General features: G+C 50.4%; 1 protein-coding gene across 1 annotated transcript in view; it reads right to left on the bottom strand.

The window, feature by feature from the left end:
- The window catches only part of TGFA (transforming growth factor alpha), a 108,004-nt gene that overhangs the window by 64,249 nt on the left and 24,211 nt on the right, over window positions 1-19,544 (bottom strand). Inside the window, exon 2 of the mRNA XM_082746589.1 lies at window positions 5,921-5,974. Coding sequence (XP_082602715.1) covers window positions 5,921-5,974 — 54 coding nt within the window. The remainder of the gene's footprint in view (window positions 1-5,920; window positions 5,975-19,544) is intronic.

Raw genomic sequence — 19,544 nt, 5'->3', positions numbered from 1 at the left:
AAATGTACAACATTTCAGAGGGTTAAGCAAGGAGCCACCCAACAACTTAACCGGCTGCGTTCTGTCCCTTTTAAGGGGCATTAAAAGGCGCCTTTTGAAGATAGGTCATAACTCCTTCCTTGGGAGGGTGTGACAGATGTTCTAATCTGTATGTGCTGCCACCCTCCTTCTGCCTCCAGCTAGGTTTCTCTGCGTGTTTTACAAACTAACAACCAACCAGATAAAAATTTTCTGTCTTAACCCCAGGACTATTGACTTGACTCCCACAGCAATTATTTCCCAAATCATCCAGCAAGCAGTCAGCTGAGGCGGCCTTAGGTCATCATGAGGCTCATATTAGGAGCTCCCGAGCTACCTTTTTATCTGCGTGGTGGGCTTTCTGAGCACCAGGATGGAGAAGGGCTGCTTCTTCATACAGTCCTAGCAGCTAGAACTTTTTTTTATTGTGTCGCGTTAGTCACTGTACAGTACGTCATTAGTTTTTGATGTAGTGTTCCATAGTTCATTGTTTGTGTGTAACACCCAGTGTTCCATGAGATTCATGCCCTCCTTAATACCCATCACCAGGTTCACCCATCCCCCCACGCCCCTCCCCTTTGAAACCCTCAGTTTGTTTCCCAGAGTCCACAGTTTCTCATGGTTCTTCTCCCACTCCAATTTCTTCCCCTTCATTTTTCCCTTCTCCTAATGTCTTCCATCTTATTCCTTATGTTCCACAAATAAGCGAAACCATATGATAATTGACTTTCTCTGCTTGACTTATCTCACTTAGCATAATCTCTTCCAGTCCCATCCATGTTGATGCAAAAGTTGGGTATTCATTCCTTCTGATGGCTGAGTAATATTCCATTGTGTATATGGACCACATCTTCTTTATCCATTCGTCTGTTGAAGGGCGCCTTGACTCTTTCCACATTTTGGCTATTGTGGACATTGCTGCTATGAACACTTGGGTGCATATGGCCCTTCTTTTCCCTACATCTGTATCTTTGGGGTAAATACGCAGTAGTACAATTGCTGGGTCATAGGGTAGCTCTATTTTTAATTTTTTGAGGAACCTCCACACTGTTTTCCAAAGTGGCTGCACCAACTTGCATTCCCATCAACGGTGTAAGAGTGTTCCCCTTTCTCCACAACTTCTCTAACATTTGTTGTTTCTCGCCTTGTCGATTTTTGCCATTCTACCTGATATAAGGGTGTATGTCAGTGTGATTTTGATTTGAATTTCCCTGATGGCTAATGATGATGAACACTTTTGCATGTGTCTGTTAGCCATTTGTATGTTTTCTTTGGAGAAGTGCCTGCTCATGTCTTCTGCCCATTTTTTGGACTTGATTATCTGTTTTTTTGGGTGTTGAGTTTGAGGAGTTCTTTATAGATCTTGGATGTCAGCCCTTTGTCTACAGTGTCATTTGAAAAGATCTTCTCCCGTCTAGTGGGTTGCCTCTGTTTTGTTGACTGTTTCCTTTGCTGTGCAGAAGCTTTTTATCTTGATGAAGTCCCAAAAGTTCATTTTTGTTTTTGTTTCTCTTGCCTTTGGAGACATGTCTTGAAAGAAGTCCAGGAACTAGAATTTTAGAACCTAAGTGTAAAAAAGCATCTGATTCCAAGAAAATGAAACACATGGCCAACACACCAGTGTTTCTCTACTTAGAGTCCATGGCAGGCATCACCCATGGGTCATGGCCATATATCCTAAGAGCCTGCAGGCAGCCTTATAATCTTTCTCAACAAAGCCTACCAAGCAATCTCTACCAATTTATCAGAGTGGTCATGTGAAAAACCTTATAGGCTCTTCCTGATTCAAGTCCAGCAGATGAGGAAACTCAGATCCAAACAGGAGACAGATGGACAACTTGCCCAGGGGCTCGGCAAAAACAGACCAGCTGGGCCCAATCCCCAGATTCCTGACCTCCAGCTTAAGGCATGTATCTCTCCAGTGTCCCACTCAAAGTGGATGTCTGAAAAGCCTTTACTGATGACAATATGCTAGTTTCCTATGCCTCTGGCATAACTTACTCTTCATATTTGGAGCTCTGAGAGAGGGAAAGACTGGAAGAAAACAATGAAACCTCAACAAGAAAGGCCAAAGGCAACTTTCAAGTAATAAGATCATGGAATTTTTTTCTCCAAAAGCACAAGAAAACCATATGGGATCAGCCCCATGTTCCCTAAGTTCATGTGCCACCCTTGACTGGTACATGGAGTTTACAATTTTCCCTCTGTGCTACTCCATCAAAACATTAGAGCTGAATCCTGAGTGTGCCTGTGCTCTAGTACTAGAATTTAAGAATGTATCAAAACCTTCTTATATCCATTACTGTTTTTCATTCCTGTCAACCTTTAGAGCGAAAAGACTTGCATATTCATGTCATGGATAAAACCTTGTATAGCTTCTGTCCTACAACATCCCATCCTTTTTTTTTTTTCTTTAAAGATTTTATTTATTTATTTGATAGAAAGGTGGGGGGAGCATGAGCAGGGGGAAAGGCAGAGGGAGAAGCAGGATTTCTGCTGAGCAGGGAGCCTGATGTGGGACTCAATCCCAGGCCCCTGGGATTATGACCTGAGCTGAAGGCAGAAGCTTTAACCCACTGAGCCACCCAGGGGCCCCTATAACAACCCAACTTTACACCTAAATGAACAGTTCTGGGATTTAGTGAGGGAGCCCCCCCACATCCAGAGAATAAGGAGTTAGGAGGGATTCAGATGTGCACGTCAGTCACTCCATCTACAAAGGAGCTCACTTAACAAAAACAGTGTTCACCCAAAAGGAAATGTAAGTAGAAAGCAAAAGATGAAAGCGTTAAAGGAAACGCAAATTAAGTGAAGTACAACAAAACAGTGAATGCAGCAGCATCTACCCTCCAAATTTAAGATCTAACAAGAAAGGATTATTGTTACTTCTGTTGGTGTGACTATGGTTTTGTTTTTTGAAGTCCTTATCTGTGAGCTATAAGTAACATTCAAGTGAAATGAACTTTGCTTTAAAATATCCCAGCAAAGGGAGAAAATCAAAATGGTTTGAGAATAGAGGGAAGAAGAATGGCAGATAATGCTAATGGGTGATGGGTCTATGGGGATTGATTTCGCTAGTATTTCTCTTCTGTGTATGAAGATTCCCTTTAGTCCACAGTAGCAAATGGTTTCACTTACTGAACTAGGCAGGAGTTCAATACGCAATCTTTGGGGGTCGTGAGTGTGGCTGGTGGGGTGGACCCCAGTTTGTATTGCACCCACAGCAGGATCTCAGTTATGTCTGGCAGGGACAGAGTGGGGGTCGTCAAGGCCTCCCAGGGCCCAAGGAGTCTTTGAGGAGAAGGAAGGTCACCCTAGAGGAAGAGGAAGTTAGACAAACAAGCCTGATTCAGGTGCAAAGCCCTAGCGCCTGGAGAGGTGGCTCTGACACCATCATTGCCATGTGGGCCTGCCTCCTCGCCCAGCTCTCTCTGGACTCCTGTCTGGGTCCAATAGGGCAGGGTAGAGAGTATGTAAAAATGGGAGAGAGATATTCCATCAACTTCTCTAGGTCCCAAGTCCCATAGCCAAGTGACCTATCAAACAGAGGCCAGTCAGACAGCCCACATCCCTTCTCCACAGACCTCCAATCAGCTCTAGGATCTCAAGGTGCCCTGCACGCTAGATGTCATGGCATTGCCCCTGCCCTCACCTGCCACACTGGGCCACAGAGCAGCCCTCAGCCTGTTACAGGGTAACGTGCAATGCAGGAGGGCGTGACAAGTTTTGGGAGGGTCTATCATAAAGAGGAAGAACAAACATCAGGTACTTGTTGATGTCAGAGACATTCTCATAGAAGCAAGTCCAGAAAGACGGAACACAAGCTGGTCACTAGCACAGCAAGGACAGTCATTCTGGGATGAATACAGCAGGTCTTCCCACGTTTGCTCAGGAGAGACTGGGAAACCCCAAATGGCCCTGGCAGGAGCCACACCTGACGAAAGAAACTGAGGGAGGACACCCCTCCAGGCCTTTCTTGTCTGTATGAATGGACGAAGATCGGGACAAGGTTAGAGTGACCAGGGCGCCAGGCTGCATCAGCATCTGCCCTCACTGGATGGCAATGCCAGCATCTGGCCTCACTGCAACTTAGTGACTCAGTAGAGAACCTGGCTCTTCGCGTCCAGTGCAGACTGAGGGGGGGGGGAGGGACTAAGGATGCACCTGGGGCAAACGCATCCTAGGAAGGGAGACGTGACAATTCTGGGACCAGCGTGGTGGGGTCATGATCCAATGCCCCCACTTTACCCCTAGTATATTCACATCTGAGCCCTTTGTGACGGGGGAGGTAATTAACAAGCGGCAGCTCTGGCAGAGCCCGGACCCCAGCATCGGTGCTCTGGGACAGGCACACCCTTAAGCAGAGCAAAACACGAAGGAAGGGAGTTATTTCCATCTGTGGCATCATGAGCCACCAGGTGGCTTGGATACCTTAAGGGTCCAACAGCATCAAGGATAACCGCTCCAAGGGGGAGAGCGTGGGGCCACAGAAGTGCTGGCAGGAGTGGCCGCATCCCCTCCAGTGGGTTTGGAACGAAAGGTGTGGAAGAGGAGAAGAGCAAAGTACCAGGGACACTGTGTGGTTGGTTAGAGGGTTTATGAATATGTGAGAACCGCACGCCTCCTCGCCATACACATCTTCCTGCCTGAGAGAACTAGGGAGATACAGCAGGGGTCCGCCGCAGAAACAGATGGGAACACACGCCCAGAATAACAAGGGAAGAGTGAAACTGGCAGACTCATGACCTTCTGGCATGAGAGTTAGCTCACTGCAATTGAAGAGCTATTTGGCAATTTGTTACAAGAGTCATAAATATATTTATTCATGCTTCCAGAGATATACCCTGAGGAGAGAATCTGAAGGAAGGGAAAAGTTTCTAGGCACAAAGAGGGAGCATCATAATCTAAACTGGAGGCAACATAAATATCCAGTGGAGAACGCTTAATTGAATCACACATGTCCATTTTAGTGGAACATCATGACCTTTTTAAAAAGATTTATTTATTTATTTGAGGCCACGAGCGTGAGCAAGTGAGCATACCCAAGCTTGGCGGGGGAGGGAGGAAGAAGGGCAGAGAGAGACGGGGAGAGAATCTGGAGCAGACTCCCCATTGAGTGTGGAGCCCGAAGTGGGACTTGATCTCACAACCCTGAGATCCTGACCTGATCTAAAACCAAGAGTTGGATCCTTGACTGACTGAGCCATCTGGGTGTCCTGGACAAGACATTTTAAAAGGATAAATTTCAAGACCTTTCAGCAACATGGAGAAATGCACAGCTTGAAAACTTGAGTTTAAAAAGCAAGAATCAACATCGTTTCCTCGGGACGACTAACCGTGTAAAAATAGGAGCACACCCGGACAAAGCTAAGAGCAACTCGAGAGTAGATGCATCCGCAGTACTCTGACCAGGAGACGTCTGCCTTCTGCATTTCCCAAACCTCCCAATATGTTGATCTAGGATCTCCCAAATAAGGGAAATATTACTAGAAATGCCATAAAAGACGACATAAAATAACAAAACAAAGATCACCAAGCAGAAGCAGACACAGGCTTTAGGAATCTGGGCTCCTCTACAGATGCACTACTAAGTGAGCTTGAACACTCGGCTGGTCTGGAGCTCTCCAGCACCCCTGCCCATAAGGACTATCTGAACAGAGCTGGGAGATGGCAAGCCTTAGGGGAGGGGAACGGCCTCCTGCGCCCCGACTCCTGCAACGAAGATCCCTGAGGAGCGCAACCGGGCCCCTGGCGTGAAGGGCACCCAGGGGGTAGGGGACAGCCCTGCGGGAGCAGAAAGGGCAGGAGCCCACAGGAAGCTTGGAGGGCAGGCTCCACCTGCCAGCCAGGTCTGTTCCCATCCAGTACTCCCGCACCATCCCCCAGAGGGGGCGGGACTCACCACTCAGGGCCGATGTGCTGTTCTCCAGGGCCTGGCACACAGCCAACAGGAGACCTGCATGGGGAGAAGAGAGGAAAGGTAAGAGGCTTTCAGGACTTGAGGGAAGGTCCCCTGAAAAGAAAAGACCAGGCAGTTCTACAGAGTGGCCAAAAGGCAGGCCTGGCCACATAACTTGGGGGGCTCACTGCAAAAGGAGAATGTTGGACCCCTATTCAAAAAGCAGCAAAAAAAAGTGTGCCTTTAAAGGTACTCAATATTTTATTTTTTTCCTTCCTTCCACGGTCTCTACCTGTTCTGGTGTTTTTTTTTTTTTTTTTAAACACTGTGTAATTCTTTCTTATTGTAATGAAACACACATAAGATCTACTGTTGTCCACCATTTTTATGTGTACAGTTCAGTAAGATTAAGTAATTCAGGCTGCTGTGCATGTCATGAGGGTGGTTTCGCTGTGTCTGTCATCTCTCTCTGAGGTGTAAGGATCCTGGCAGGCTGAGCCCTGGGTGCCCAGAGTCCCCAGGGACAAGTGTGTACATGCACAGGTAACCCCCCACAGCTGGTTTTCCTTCCCAACAGCAGCTGGATGATGTGTTGTGACCCAGTCAGGGCAAGGCCATCTGGACAGGACTTTCTTCTTCCCAGAGACTCCAACCGAGGCAGACAACTGACCCCCAAGGGTATTACAAGGTCTGTGTCTGGACGCATCGGGTATCTAGATCAGGGGCAGGGGACAGCCTTGTCCCTGTCTAGTCACCCACCGAACAGGCTATGGAGCTAACACCACCTTTTCTTGTGTCCAGGGCAGAATGTGGCAGAGGTGAGAACCCACTCAGGGGAGGCAGGGAGGTGGCAGTCGGTAGGATTATGGGAGCCGAGGCTCCAAGTCCCAGGACACTCTCTACTGTCCCACTGAACTTCACTTTTGAAACACAAATTCAAGGGTAAAAACTGTTAGGAATTTCAAGACTGCAACTGCACAGCATGTGAGGGTAGGGACTCCGTCAGAAGACACAGGGTGCACGCCCACGAAGCTGCCCCTACCGGCAGAGGACTTTCTGTGCCCTCCCATTACAGTACTGGAGGTTTCTGGAAAGAGCAGTAAAGTTCCAATAAAGAAGGAACCTCTTGGGAGTTACACAATCAGGATGCACTAAATTAAAATGACTTCCTAAAACTGAAATGTAGAAAGATACCCTGGTGGCCACACACAGGCCGTGCCACCTATAGGTTAGCCTGGAAGACAGCGGAATCAAGTCAGCACAGAAAAGAGGCAGAGGTGGGTGCTGGTACTGCTCCACCAGCACCCACTCTTGCATGCAGGTTGTGAGGGCCCCTTCCCCTTTCCACTCAGGTGCAGACACAGAAGGCCTTGATTCTCAGGGGAGAAACTTAACTAGGCACAGGTAGAACAATCATGGTCAGGGCTTTCCTTTTGGCCTTTGAGATAAAAAAAAATCACAAAACAGTGGCCCACTTTTCCTGGAGGTCTGGCATGGATTTCCTAAACCCTTATACAGCCCAGGAACCAGATACTGGGGCTAGAGTGAGGCAGGGGGCGAGGAGAGAAAGTGGGTAAGTAAATTCAAACGCCTTTCTCCATGCAATTCCTTCTTGCCGATCATTTTGGAAGCATGGCTCTTGGGGTTCCTCTGGTCATATTTATTTTTTTAAAGATTTATTTACTTGAGAAAGAGAGTGAGAGAGAGAGAACATAGAGGGGAGAGGGTCAGAGGGAGAAGCAGACTCCCTGCTGAGTAAGGAGCCTAAGGTGGGACTCAATCCCGGAACTCCAGGATCATGACCTGAGCCAAAGGCAGTCGCTTAGCCAACTGAGCCACCCAGGTGTCCTCCTCTGGCCATATTTAAACAGCCAAGTCTGGAATCCACACATCAAGCGTCTGAGGACTCCTGCCAGAGACAGGTCCACATTGTCCACTGGGGACCAGCCATGACCTGACTTTGCTGGGACTGCCACCAAGCACTCTGGGCCCAAGTCAGCCAGTGACCGGTGGTAACATAAAGAACACGGGGATTCTTTGCGTAACTCTGAGGAAGCGCTACTGGCCTGTCACAAACTGTCCCTGAACCAATGACTTATCTTGCTCCCTCCCTCCTGGGCCCCATAGCCTGTCAGTCAGGGAAAGCAGAGCCCATACAATTTCTGGTCACCGTATCAACTGCTGCCTGAGCAAAGCCAGGACAAGAAAGCAAATACCGTCCAACTGCAGCCAGGACAGAGCAGAGACGGACGCTCACTCTCCAGCGTCCATGGAGGGGTCACCTCCCCACCCCTACCCCGAGCTGTGGGGCAGGTCACCTTGCCTGCTCTCTTCCTCACCCATAAAGCCATCAGCTGCCGAGCTCACAAAGGCGTTCTGGGAACTCATTGGAGTTTGCAAAATCACCACGTTCCACAGATGAAAATCACTGGGTTTTTTGAGCAATATGGAGACTAGTTCCTTTCTACACCCACAAAATCTGACGGTAAACAACCCAGTGCCCTGCAGTCTTGGTTCAGGCACAAATTCTGTTGATGAGAGGAGAGGCCTCTGCTTTCCTGAGGGTTCCAGGTCAAAAGACAGGGGTCAGACCTCTTTCACTGCCCCCTATCCCCACTGTGTGGGGGTGCCCCTTACTGGACAGGTACCCGTTCTGGGCCCGGCACCCAGTTTCGGGCCTTCACCAGACTTGATTACCCATGGTAACCATCTGGTGAATCAAGTCTTGATTCCCTGCCTTCAGGTCCAGCTTCTGGAAACACGTGGTTTCACAGGCAAGGAAACAGGAGGCTTCCAGAGGTGAAGAATTTGCCTGAGCTCCTGCAGTCAAGTTCAAGCTCAAGGCTGTGCGAAGTCCATGCCCAGGACAGCGTTTCATCATCACACCACTCACGGTCCTCTAACCACAGTCTGTCACGAAACACTGGCAGGTGTGTCTCACCAGCTACAACCTCCAAATAAGTCTGAACAACAGACAGATTCAGAAGCCTAGCCTCGAGGCCTCATCTCTCTGGTCTGCAGGTGTGTGTTGCTTGTTGGGGCTTTCTTGCTGCCTCCAACTTCCCCCACTAGGAGCCACATCTTCTGAGGGGCTAGAGTGTGAGCAATCCAGACCCCCAGCCACCTCATCTGTGTATAGCTAGGAGCCCATACTGCCAGCCCCACGGCTGTGCTTGGAAAAGCCGTGTGAGGGCCTTCTAGAAACCTGTGGCCCTGGTAGGCTTGGAGGCTCATCCAAAGCAGGAAATCCTTCCCTGGGGCACCTGTGTGGGGATGGGCCGGCTGCGGCCTGCAGTGGTCTCAGGAAGACCACACACAGTTCAGATGGGGGCCTGGAGGCTGTAGGCACAGGCTCTCTTCGCTGGCCACAACCTCCCCACCCCCAACCCCATGACCTCCTTCTGGGGCAGGAATCCCTTCTGCGCAGCTCTTGCCAGGACATTTCTGCTTAAATAGCTATAAAGATGGGAATCCCTGGATCATGGACTTCAAAAAGGAAAAAAGGGTTAGTAGTGGGGGTGGGGGAAAGCTATGAAAGCTGATCCTCCACACAGAGAAGAGTGGAAACCCAGACCTGCCCTTGGCGGGGGTGGGGGTGGGACAAGTGTTGTAGTGCTTCTAATTCAGCTCTTTGGAACTTAAAGTTTCCAACAGAAAAAACATCAATAAAGAGGCCGACTTACTTATCTGGTGAGTTCACAGACCAAAGCCACCATGAAACTGGTTCACTGGTGGGGCAGTCCTAACTGCTACTGAGAGGTGTTGGGCCCTTATCTCCCCTGGGCCACAGAGCAGCAACCCCCCCCCTCCCCTGGTCCCTCAGTGCAGCCCCCTCACTCATGCATGGAATTGGGACACCCTCTCTCCTTTCCCACCCGTCAGCCTGGTGACCTCCTCCTCTGTGGACACTCAGCTCTGGTGCCCAGATCTGGGGGAAGCATGCTCAGCTCCCTGGGAATCCTGGTGGCATTGACCTTGCCTTGCTCTGGTATCTATGACAGCTAGTGTTTACTTCCCGGCTCTGACCCAGTCCACTGTTCGGATCAGCCGTTCCTCCTAGAAATCAAGAGTTGTACATTTCATTCATGTTAAGATCCCATAAGTCAGACTGCCTGAGTGAAAGAGGGAAGCAGAGGTTGTGGTATCAGGGAGATGAGGGGAAGGCAAGAGGGTGCTGTAGACCCTTCTGGATCAAGGATACACTGGATTTAAAGGAGGTGCTGAAAAGAGGTCTAAGGATGAAGAAACAATGCAGGCAGGGGCGAGGGGCAGAGAGGGGCAGAAGAGAGTATGGGTGCTGGAAGGAGGGAAGCCAGGATTCACCCCCCCCCCCCCACACACACTCTGCCTTTCCTCTCCTGCTGTACTCAGGGCTGGAGGGTCATCAGGGACAAAGCCAGGAGCTCAGGAAGTAGTAGGTGGGCCCAAGGTCTATAGGGGACCCACACGGAGCAATTGTGTGGGCACAAAAACACATGTGAGCAGGTCACATAGGGCCCAGGGCCTGCTGGTATGACTTCTACGGCCTCTTCCCTTTTGAGCAGCATCCCAACATTTAAGGTTTACCTGTAAGCATGGCAGGATTTTTTTTTTTTTTTTAAGATTTTATTTATTTATTTGACAGGCAGCGATCACAAGTAGGCAGAGAGGCAGGCAGAGAGAGGGGGAGGAAGCAGGCTCCCTGTTGAGCAGAGAGCCCAATGTGGGGCTCGATCCCAGGACCCTGAGATCATGACCTGAGCTGAAGGCAGCGGCTTAACCCACTGAGCCACCCAGGTGCCCTAGCATGGCAGGATTTTAAGTGCATAGCAAAACCTGTAATATTGTAGGATTTTATCAGTATTTTTAAATGCAAGAGGTTTTGATCCACAGGACAATGCTGTCTGGTTTCAGGTTCAGAACTGGTTAGGAAGAGAGAAGGAGAACACTGCAGGGGACAGACAAGGAGGAACTGTGGTAGGACCAGGACACGAGCTTGCTCCTGGCGAGTGTACCCATAAATGTTGCGGCTGGAGGCAGACACATGCAACCCCCGTCACTCCCGTGTAGGGAGGGTGGCCTTCAGAGAGTCGATGGTTTTCTCCAAGGAAGAGGTGACAATTCACATTGGCCCCTGCTTACAGAGACATCAGGGACACTTGCTTCAGAGGGTGGCAGGCAAAGCCACAGAGGAATTTGTGGAAGAACTGGCCAGACAGGATTAGGGATACTCTGGGGGTAGCAGGGAGAGTTCAGAAATATGTGACATGGGAATGAATCACCTGAGCAGATGGGCTTATGGGACAGAGGGCTCTTTCTTCCATCAACCCAGCCTCTGGAACACCACTTTTAAAAACACAGGCCGGACCCTGCTACCCAAGGAGAGAGCCTTCCAGAGAGACTCTCTGAAAGTGTTAGTGTTGTGGGGCAGGTGGGAGGTGGCCATGCACAGCGAAGAGACCAGTCGTGCAGGGAGGCGGCAGCTTTTAGTTACAAACCCACACAGGCTAAGGTCCTGACTCCCTGGCCCCAACAGAGCTGTCACACGGGACAAGTTAAGCAGGAAGACATTTCCACGCCAGTGGCAGGTGGTGGCGGGAAAACCACTGGAGTCTGGATGGTCTTGCGAGCTCTCCCCTCTGTCTGTCCGGAATTCTGTCCTGGGATGACCCCTGCGGCTGACAGTGTTGCTACGAGTCAGCGCTGCAACACTGGCCTGAGACCTGACTACGGGCCCTGCAGTCTCCCTCGAGAGTCACACCAGTGCTAAGAAGTAGATACTGTAGGGCTTGAATTCTGGAGGTGAGAAAGTAGAGGGGTAGGAGATAAGTAACCTGCCCAAGGTCCCCTAGCTTGTAAGTGACCTATACTGCAAGTTCCTGTCACCAGGTCCAGTTGGCCTCACTTGGCTTCTGCTTCTCCCGTGAGGTACAAAGAACACAGGCATGCTAGAAAAGTCCACCGCCACCTCCTCTCCCTTGTGGAGAAGCCAGGTACGCACTGCAGCACGGGGAACACAGGTTAACAGGGAGCCCAGAGATGACGGTTCCCTATGAACGGGGTCACCCTTAGCAAAGCACTTCCCCTCTCTCAATCTTAGGCTCTTTAAAGGACAGAGTTGGGCCAGAATGTCTGCCAGTATATAAATTCCAGGCATCTATGAAGATACTGGACTGTACATCTTCCTCAACCATCCAGCCAGGGAAGGGGGGGCACAATGGCTTCATTCCAACATGCTGTAGGTGGGTCCCTGCCCACAGACCAAGTAAAGCCTTTTGTGTGCGAACAAGCTTGGTTTATGGTAATTTTGTCCTTCAATTTTCCAGGGTGTTTATATCAAATATCAGAAGATGGGTGAGACCCTATTTCTAATCCTAATCAAGCACTTTCTATCTCTACGTTTTCAGCACAATCTTGAAAATATACTCCAAGCTCACAGTCCACGAGGGAATGAGCTTGGGTTAGTGAATGAGCTTGGGACTCTCAGCTGTCCCTCCTGGTGACCCTCGGGGTGGCCGTAAGTGGCAAAGTCCAGCTTGATGGGTCTAAGCAACACCTCAGGACTATGACATCATGGAAAATAAGCCAGCGTTGGCTGAATGCTCATGGGTAGTTTCCATAACCATCTCAATATATCTGTGCATGGGAAAAAGCCAGTGTATTCAGGGAGAACCTTCAGGATCAGGGAGGAGGAGATGAGCAGAAGGGTGTCTCAGCTGCAGGGTTGACCATTCTCTAATTCTGACTCAGGGTCTGTTATGGCAGAGCAGAAGGGAGCCCTGCCCTCAGAACTGGGTTCCAGTCCCAGCTCTGCCATCCTTCCCTGCAAGGCCTTGGGTGTGTTAAGCTAACCTTGCCGAGCCTTAGCGTCCTCATTCACAAATATGGAGGACGACCACCCCACAGGGCTTCCGCAAGGATTAAATACAATAAAATGGAGTATACAGGCTCAGAGAAAAATACAGTCTTCCATACGCCAGCAAAGGCAGATGAGGATGGGGTGCCCAAGCGTCATGCCGATCACAGGTCTCCACAACCTGCTTCCTAAGCCTCCAGCACCCCGACCACTCTCCAGTAGCCTGCACCTCAACCCACGTGTTCAAAAATAAATTCGGCTCATCCCTGACCTGTTCCACCTCCTCCTGGCTTCTAGGCGGGGCTGAGGAACCCACAGCCATCGGCTACCCCTCCCTCCCCTTTACCCCATATCCAAGCCCAGGCCTCCTCCGCAGTCTGCCTCCACATCATCTATCTCATCCATCCCCGCATCCCTACTGCCAATGCCCCAGTTCAGGCCTCATCATCTCTCCTGGGCTATCACAATAGCCGCCTGACTGGTTTGCCTGCCAACAGGGTGTTTTTTTTTTTTTTTTTTTTTTTTTTTTTTTTTTTTACCTTTGCTGCTGCTGCCAGAGTGAGTTTCCTGAAACACTTGCTAGACCACAGCACTTCTTTCCTCTAAACTCCCCACAGGCTACCTGCCCACATAACCCAGTCTGAAGTCCTGAGCAGAGAAGCAACATGCAGAACCTGGTCCCAAACCCCGTTTCCACCTGCTATTCCCGCCGGACCCACAGAGTCCAGCTGCCTGTCATGGTTCCCTTTTCCCTGTATACAACCTGCCCTCACTCAGCTCGGGGCCGTAGGTTCATGCTACCAGGGTCCAGATTCCAGCCCTTCTGGCTCTGTGATGCTTAACTGCCTGAGCCTTAGGTTTCTTTGCTGTAAAAAGAGCTAAAAAGATATCTCTTTCCTGCACAGGGCTGTGATGAAGATTAAATGGGGGGAGGGCACCACGGAAAACGTGGGGTACACACAGTGGCATATAATAAACACGCAACACATGGAGGTCCCACCTAGAGCTGCCAGGAATGTTCGGCTGATCACTCAGGCTGGCACGCCCCTTCCTCTTCCTTGCCCGTGGAGGTCAGATTTGCCTCTCAAAGCCCCACCCAAATGCCAGAAATAATCATTTCTTCTTCAGAGCAGACCTTATCTGATTCTGCCTTGCATTTTGGAAGTTTTCCCATCTTCTCGGTCTCCCTCTCTGCTGTGGCCAGGAACCACGCACCGCTCACCGGGCACCATGTCTCACACCTAGTTAGGTCTTTGACCCACATATGCTGAATTGAGTTCCTCTAAGAGGTCACTAGCTTGAAAACAGAGTGGAGGGGTGGGTGTTGAGAGTGCGTGGATGGGGAATGGGAAAACCAGCAGATCCTCAGAATTCCTTCCTCCCTTCCACGGTAGACCCTCCAGAGACACAACTCTAAATCTTGGTTCTCATTCTGGTTTCAGCCAAAATGAACAACTCTTGAAACCTGGTATGCATTCATTCAAGAAGTACTTACTGGGGGCACCTGGGTGGCTCAGGTGTTAAGTGTCTGTCTTCGGCTGAGGCCATGATCCCAGGACACTGGGATTGAGCCCCACATCAGGCTCCCTGCTCAGCAGGAAGCCTGCTTCTCCCCCTCTCTCTTCCCTGGCTTGTGTTCCCTCTCTTGCTGTTTCTCTGTCAAATAAATAAATAAAGTCTTAAAAAAAAAAAAAAAAAAGAAATACTTGCTGAGTACCACTATATGGCAGGCACCATTCCAGGGGCTGCAGACCTAGAAAAGGACTAAAAGTTCCTTGTCTTACAGGGCTTGCAACAGATCCTTCCTGTGAGAAGCAATCCTTCCCTTTCTTGGCAACCATTCACACTAAACTCCATGATAGACATCTGAGGCACCATCATTCTGCTGGCGGGGGGGGGTGGGGGGTAGTTAAAATGTATCTTCTACTTCTTTTTCTTCTTTTCTTAAATCTTATGTATCTATTTGACACACAGAGGGAGCACAAGCAGGGGGAGAGGCAGGCAGAGGAAGAAGAAGTAGGCTCCCCACTGAGCAGGGAGCCTGATATGGGGCTCAATCCCAGGACCCTTGGATCATGACCTGAGCCAAAGGCAGAGGCTTAACAACCGAGCCACCCAGGCGCCCCTGTGTCTTCTATTTCAATAATGACGTGAACTGGCCTCTGTAGAAGAGAGGAATGGGCAGTGCTATCCTTCTCTGGAGCCTGGAGTGAGTCTCCAGAACCTGCAGGCTGAGATGACCCTGACTTGTTTGGGCACCTGCTGACAGACTCCAGAGAGGGTTATGTTCATATGCTTAACTCATAGGCTTTTCCTGAAAACTTTATGAGAAAACAGGAAGACCTGCACCCGGTGACCCCAAGGAGGAAGAGACAGAGTCAAGAGGGGCCCAGAGCAGAGTGAATGGCTTGGAGCAGCAGAAGGGCCAGCCCAAGGACTGTTTGCTGAGCGCTACACGCCCAGGGGCTCTTTGGGCCAAGGCAGGACTTACCGAAGGAGTTTACAATCTATAGGAGGAGACACAACGGAAGCAAACACACGTACCCACCTTCTGCAAGCATCTCTCGTGATCTCTATTCAAGCCTTTTGTTCCACCCAAATATGTCTACCTGGTTCAGGTGTCCTAAATTTCCTCATTCTTTCCTGCTGCCCCAGCCTCTTCTACCCAACTTTCTGGGCCCACTAGACCCTTACATCCTCCACAGCACCCTTCAGATCTCTCCAGCAAGCATGCCTCTCCTTTCGGCACCGGGGGGGGGGGGGTACCGGGCTGTGCGGGGCCCACTGAACTCACGCACATGGGCCAGCCCCTTGCTCTCCCTCTCTTGGCCAGGACCTCATTTCCCACTGTCTCTGGTTTAGAAGAACGGATGATTTTGGTCTTTCTTCCCCTACCCTCAAGGGCCAAATGAGAATATTTACAAAATGCTTTAAGCTCTTTGCAGTCGAGATCTCTATTAATGCCCAGGACTGAGGCCTCCTGCACAGGCATGAGAGAAGGAATGCGGCGGCAAAGGGTGACGTGTGCTTGGACTTCAGGAAAGGTGTGCCAAAAATATAAAGGACTAAATAAAAAGCAGAGAGACCCTCTCAGCTGGATGTGGAGGCTGCCCGTTGGGATATCTTCGTTTCTGAGATCTGGTGGGTGACGTCACACCTCACACTGCCACACAGACACCTTCCTCTTCTAACACCCCTTCCTCCCTCAGAACCTCCTAGAACAATGCCATCACTGATTTGGTGGTATAGAGGACTCACTCTGCTGAAGCAAAGCACATTCAGGGACAACATATCTTTACCAAAAAATGGGCTAGCCAGGATGCACCAAACATCTCCCCTGGGCAGGAATGGCCCTGTGCCCACTCCCACCCCCCACAGATCGATGCTACGCCCTTTTTTGTGGGGAGGAAGCAGTCATCTCTTGGACAGAGTTTAAGCCTTAGCAAAGGCCTGCGCCAAGGGCTGGGTACTGAGTCAAACTTCCTTTCCCAGCAGGCCTGCTCCCGTGCTGGCTGCCTGAGGGCCCCATGGAGGGACTGCGGGGCAGCGGGGGGAGGATCACGGAGCCCTCAAGCCTGCTGGAGAGCCCTGGTTGCTGAATCACTAACAGGCTCGACCAGAGCTGAGCTCTGAGGTGGCAAGCCGCTGTGCCAGGCTGAGGCACCCCAAAACCTGATGCCACCCGCTGACACCGATCAGAGGCATTAGAGCGTCCGTGGAAAGGGCTACACTGGACATCCTCAGAGTCCCAGAGGAGAGAAGGAGTACGGGAATGGGCCAGAGACCAGGCCAGGATGAACTGGCAGACTCAGTGGTCCTACCTGCAGGGTTCAGGTCCCTCGGCACCGGGACAGATGAGCTGAGACCTGGCTGCCAGGAAATTCAGAAATCAAATGCCAGCTCTGGAAGAGCCCCCCGGGGACCTTATAATCACACCCCCCCCCCCGCCCCCTCCGCTGAGGCCCATGGCCACGGCTCAGCTTCTCCTGGCCTTGCGGCTCCACCAGGGCCACCCGCCAGGCCCAGGGTCAGCAGTGGCTCAGGCTCAGGACCTTCGACTGGCTGAGTTAGCCTCTCAGCAGTCCCAACAAAGTCCAGCCGATCCCTCAGCTACGTCACAGCCATCAGTACACACCACTCACAGCAAGTGGCTTAGAAGCAGGCCGGGCGCCGGGAGGAGATAAAAAATACGCAATCCTTGAACTCTGCCCCATTTCCTCCATGTGAATGGCTTGGTGGTGACAGACTCATCCCTTCCCGCTGCTCTACCCGGACACCCTCAGAACCACCCTGCCAAAGGCATTGCAGCACTTGGGCCAAGATAAACACCAGCGTGACTTGGAAGAATTTCAGATCGATGTAGCATCAACCTGGGAAGGGAGTGGTGGACAGAGCGGGACAGACAGCCCCGCACCAATGCTATGCAGGCTTCCATCGTGTGCTGTGTTCTCAAGGCTGGCCACAGAATGCCCCTTAGGAGAACTCAGCTTGATCAGATGAGGGCCACTGATCGAGAAGCAGGGGCCAAGCAGAGGAAACAGATTCCTGGGACTACAGTTTTAAGAGTTAAGGGGAAAACACACCGAAGTTCTTGTAACCCTACATTTCTCATCTGACTGGGAAAAATGTTAAGTGCTTTTCCTTGGGTCTTGGAGGTGAGGGCCAGGAGGAGAAGAAAGAAAGGAGAAGAAAGAATGAGGGTAAGAAAGTTTCTTGGGGACAAGGGCAGGTGCCGGATGCTGAGAAGGAGCCAGACAAGAAGAGGGCAAGAGGCACTGGACTGCCAGCCTTGTACTGGGAGACCCCTGGGCAGGCCACGCTTACCCTGGGGTTCTCACTGCCAGCCGTGCTCCCTAGGGAGAGTCTGAAAACTGGTGGGGGTGGCTTCTGATGGTCACAATGACTGGGGGGCACTCCTGGTATTTAGGCAGTAAGAGCAGGGACACTAATTTATTGGAATGCACAGGATTTTGTCTTGTGTAAGAGGCTCCTAGTACACCTCGTTGAGAAGTCCTGCACCCACCAGGATAGTCCTTTCAAGCACGGGGCATTCAGCCTCCAACTGCACATGTGCAGAAGTACCCCAAACTTGGGGGAAATGGAATAAGCCAGAAGTCTCATGAATGGATGGTGGCACTCATTAGAGCCTTGTGGTCTCTGGGAAGCTCATGGGGGGGGGTGGAGGGGGTTTCTGCTCATTGCCTGCTTTCTTTTAACTGGGATGCTCTCTTCCCCCTTCACGGTTCCCTCTATTCCTCTGTCCATCTGTCTGTCTCTCTGTATTAACCTGGAGTGCTTGGGTTGCACAATATGAACCCTACCTATAAAGTAATGAGATTGACCAAGCACAAACAGAGCCCACTCCCAGTGTTGTATAGTCATGGGGTTCCAAAGAGACTCCCAGAAGCCCTAGGGGGAGGAACTGATAGGAGGAAGGATATATTCTCGTCTCTTGGCCCGCTGCCTAACTTTAGGGTCCCCAACACATTTCCCTCTACCAATGTGGATTCTTTTGGCCACAGGGAGCACCGCCATTCAATGAATGCCCCCAAAACACTTAGTCGTATGGGCAAAGTCTGCTCTGCTGCGAAGACAAACCAGTAAGGAATAGGGCATGCCTGTCCCCACAGTTTTGGGGTAGACAACATCACGTACCTTTTAGTTGTGTCAACTTAATGCAATTTAAAGGAAGACCAAAAACCTGGGAAGACATAGTAGCCCTCTCGGGAAATGGGAATGGGATCTCTCACACCAACCTGCTCCTGACCCTTTCCCTGTTTACTCTTTTGAACCTCTGCAAGGGGAAAAGAGTAGAGAGGAGAAGCAAAAGGGAAGAGGGAACAGGGAAAAGATGACATTTTCTGCTAGGGTGGTTTAGCTCGGGCAAGAATAGGAGAACGTCAGAATGACGTGGGTGGCAGCCTGCACATTTCAGACCCAGGCAGGAGCACAGTGAGAAGGGGGTCTTGCTTAATATTCAGTGTATTTCCAAAGCATTGCCTAGAAAAAAAAAATCAGACTTCTCTAGATGAAGGTGGTCTAGGAAGCAAAACCAGCTGGTGAGAAGGTACAGCTCCTCTGGGGGACAGCTGCAGGGCTTGTGGCAAAATAAAACATCGTGTGACCATATGGTCCAGCAGCAGAGCTTCCTGGTGTTTACACAAGTGACGGAAAGCCCAAGTCCACAGAAAACCCTGCGCACACAGGTTTATAGTGGCTTTCCTCATAATTGCCCAAACTTTAAAATCACCAGGAGGTCCTTCCATAGATGAATGGATAAACTGGGGTATACCCAGATAGAGGAATATTAAATACATGGTATTAAGTCAAATAGGCCAAGCAAAAGAGGTTTTAAACTGTAGGAGTCCAACTATAGGACATTTTAGAAAAGGTAAAATTTGGCAGTTGCCAGTGGTTTAAGAGAGGGAGGCAGAGAGAAGTAGGGGAAGACAGGGGGCTTCCGGCAGTACAACTTATTGTGTGTGTGTTGTGGGGGGGGACCCAGGTCTCTATACGTTTGTCAAAACTCTGAGAATGTAGAACACAGGAATCAGCTCTAGTGTGAACTAGGGACTTTAAATTTAGTTGAAAAGAGCATCAACATTGTTTGGGGGAGGAGAATACCACTTTTATTAGCAGTTTGGGGTTTCTCCCTCTGAATATTTTCTTGTCGGCTTAGATCTTGATCCCCCGCATCCCCGCAAGTACTGTCCATACCCTGGAACCCAAGGGTCTGCCCTGCGGTGGTACCATACTTTCTTAAGCATTTTCCCAACTGCTGGCCATCATATT

The sequence above is a fragment of the Mustela nivalis genome (genome assembly GCF_964662115.1).
Source record: "Mustela nivalis genome assembly, chromosome: 8".
NCBI lineage: Eukaryota > Metazoa > Chordata > Mammalia > Carnivora > Mustelidae > Mustela > Mustela nivalis.
The sequence above is the reverse complement of the archived record's forward strand: the minus strand, read 5'-3'. Positions and strand labels throughout refer to the sequence as shown.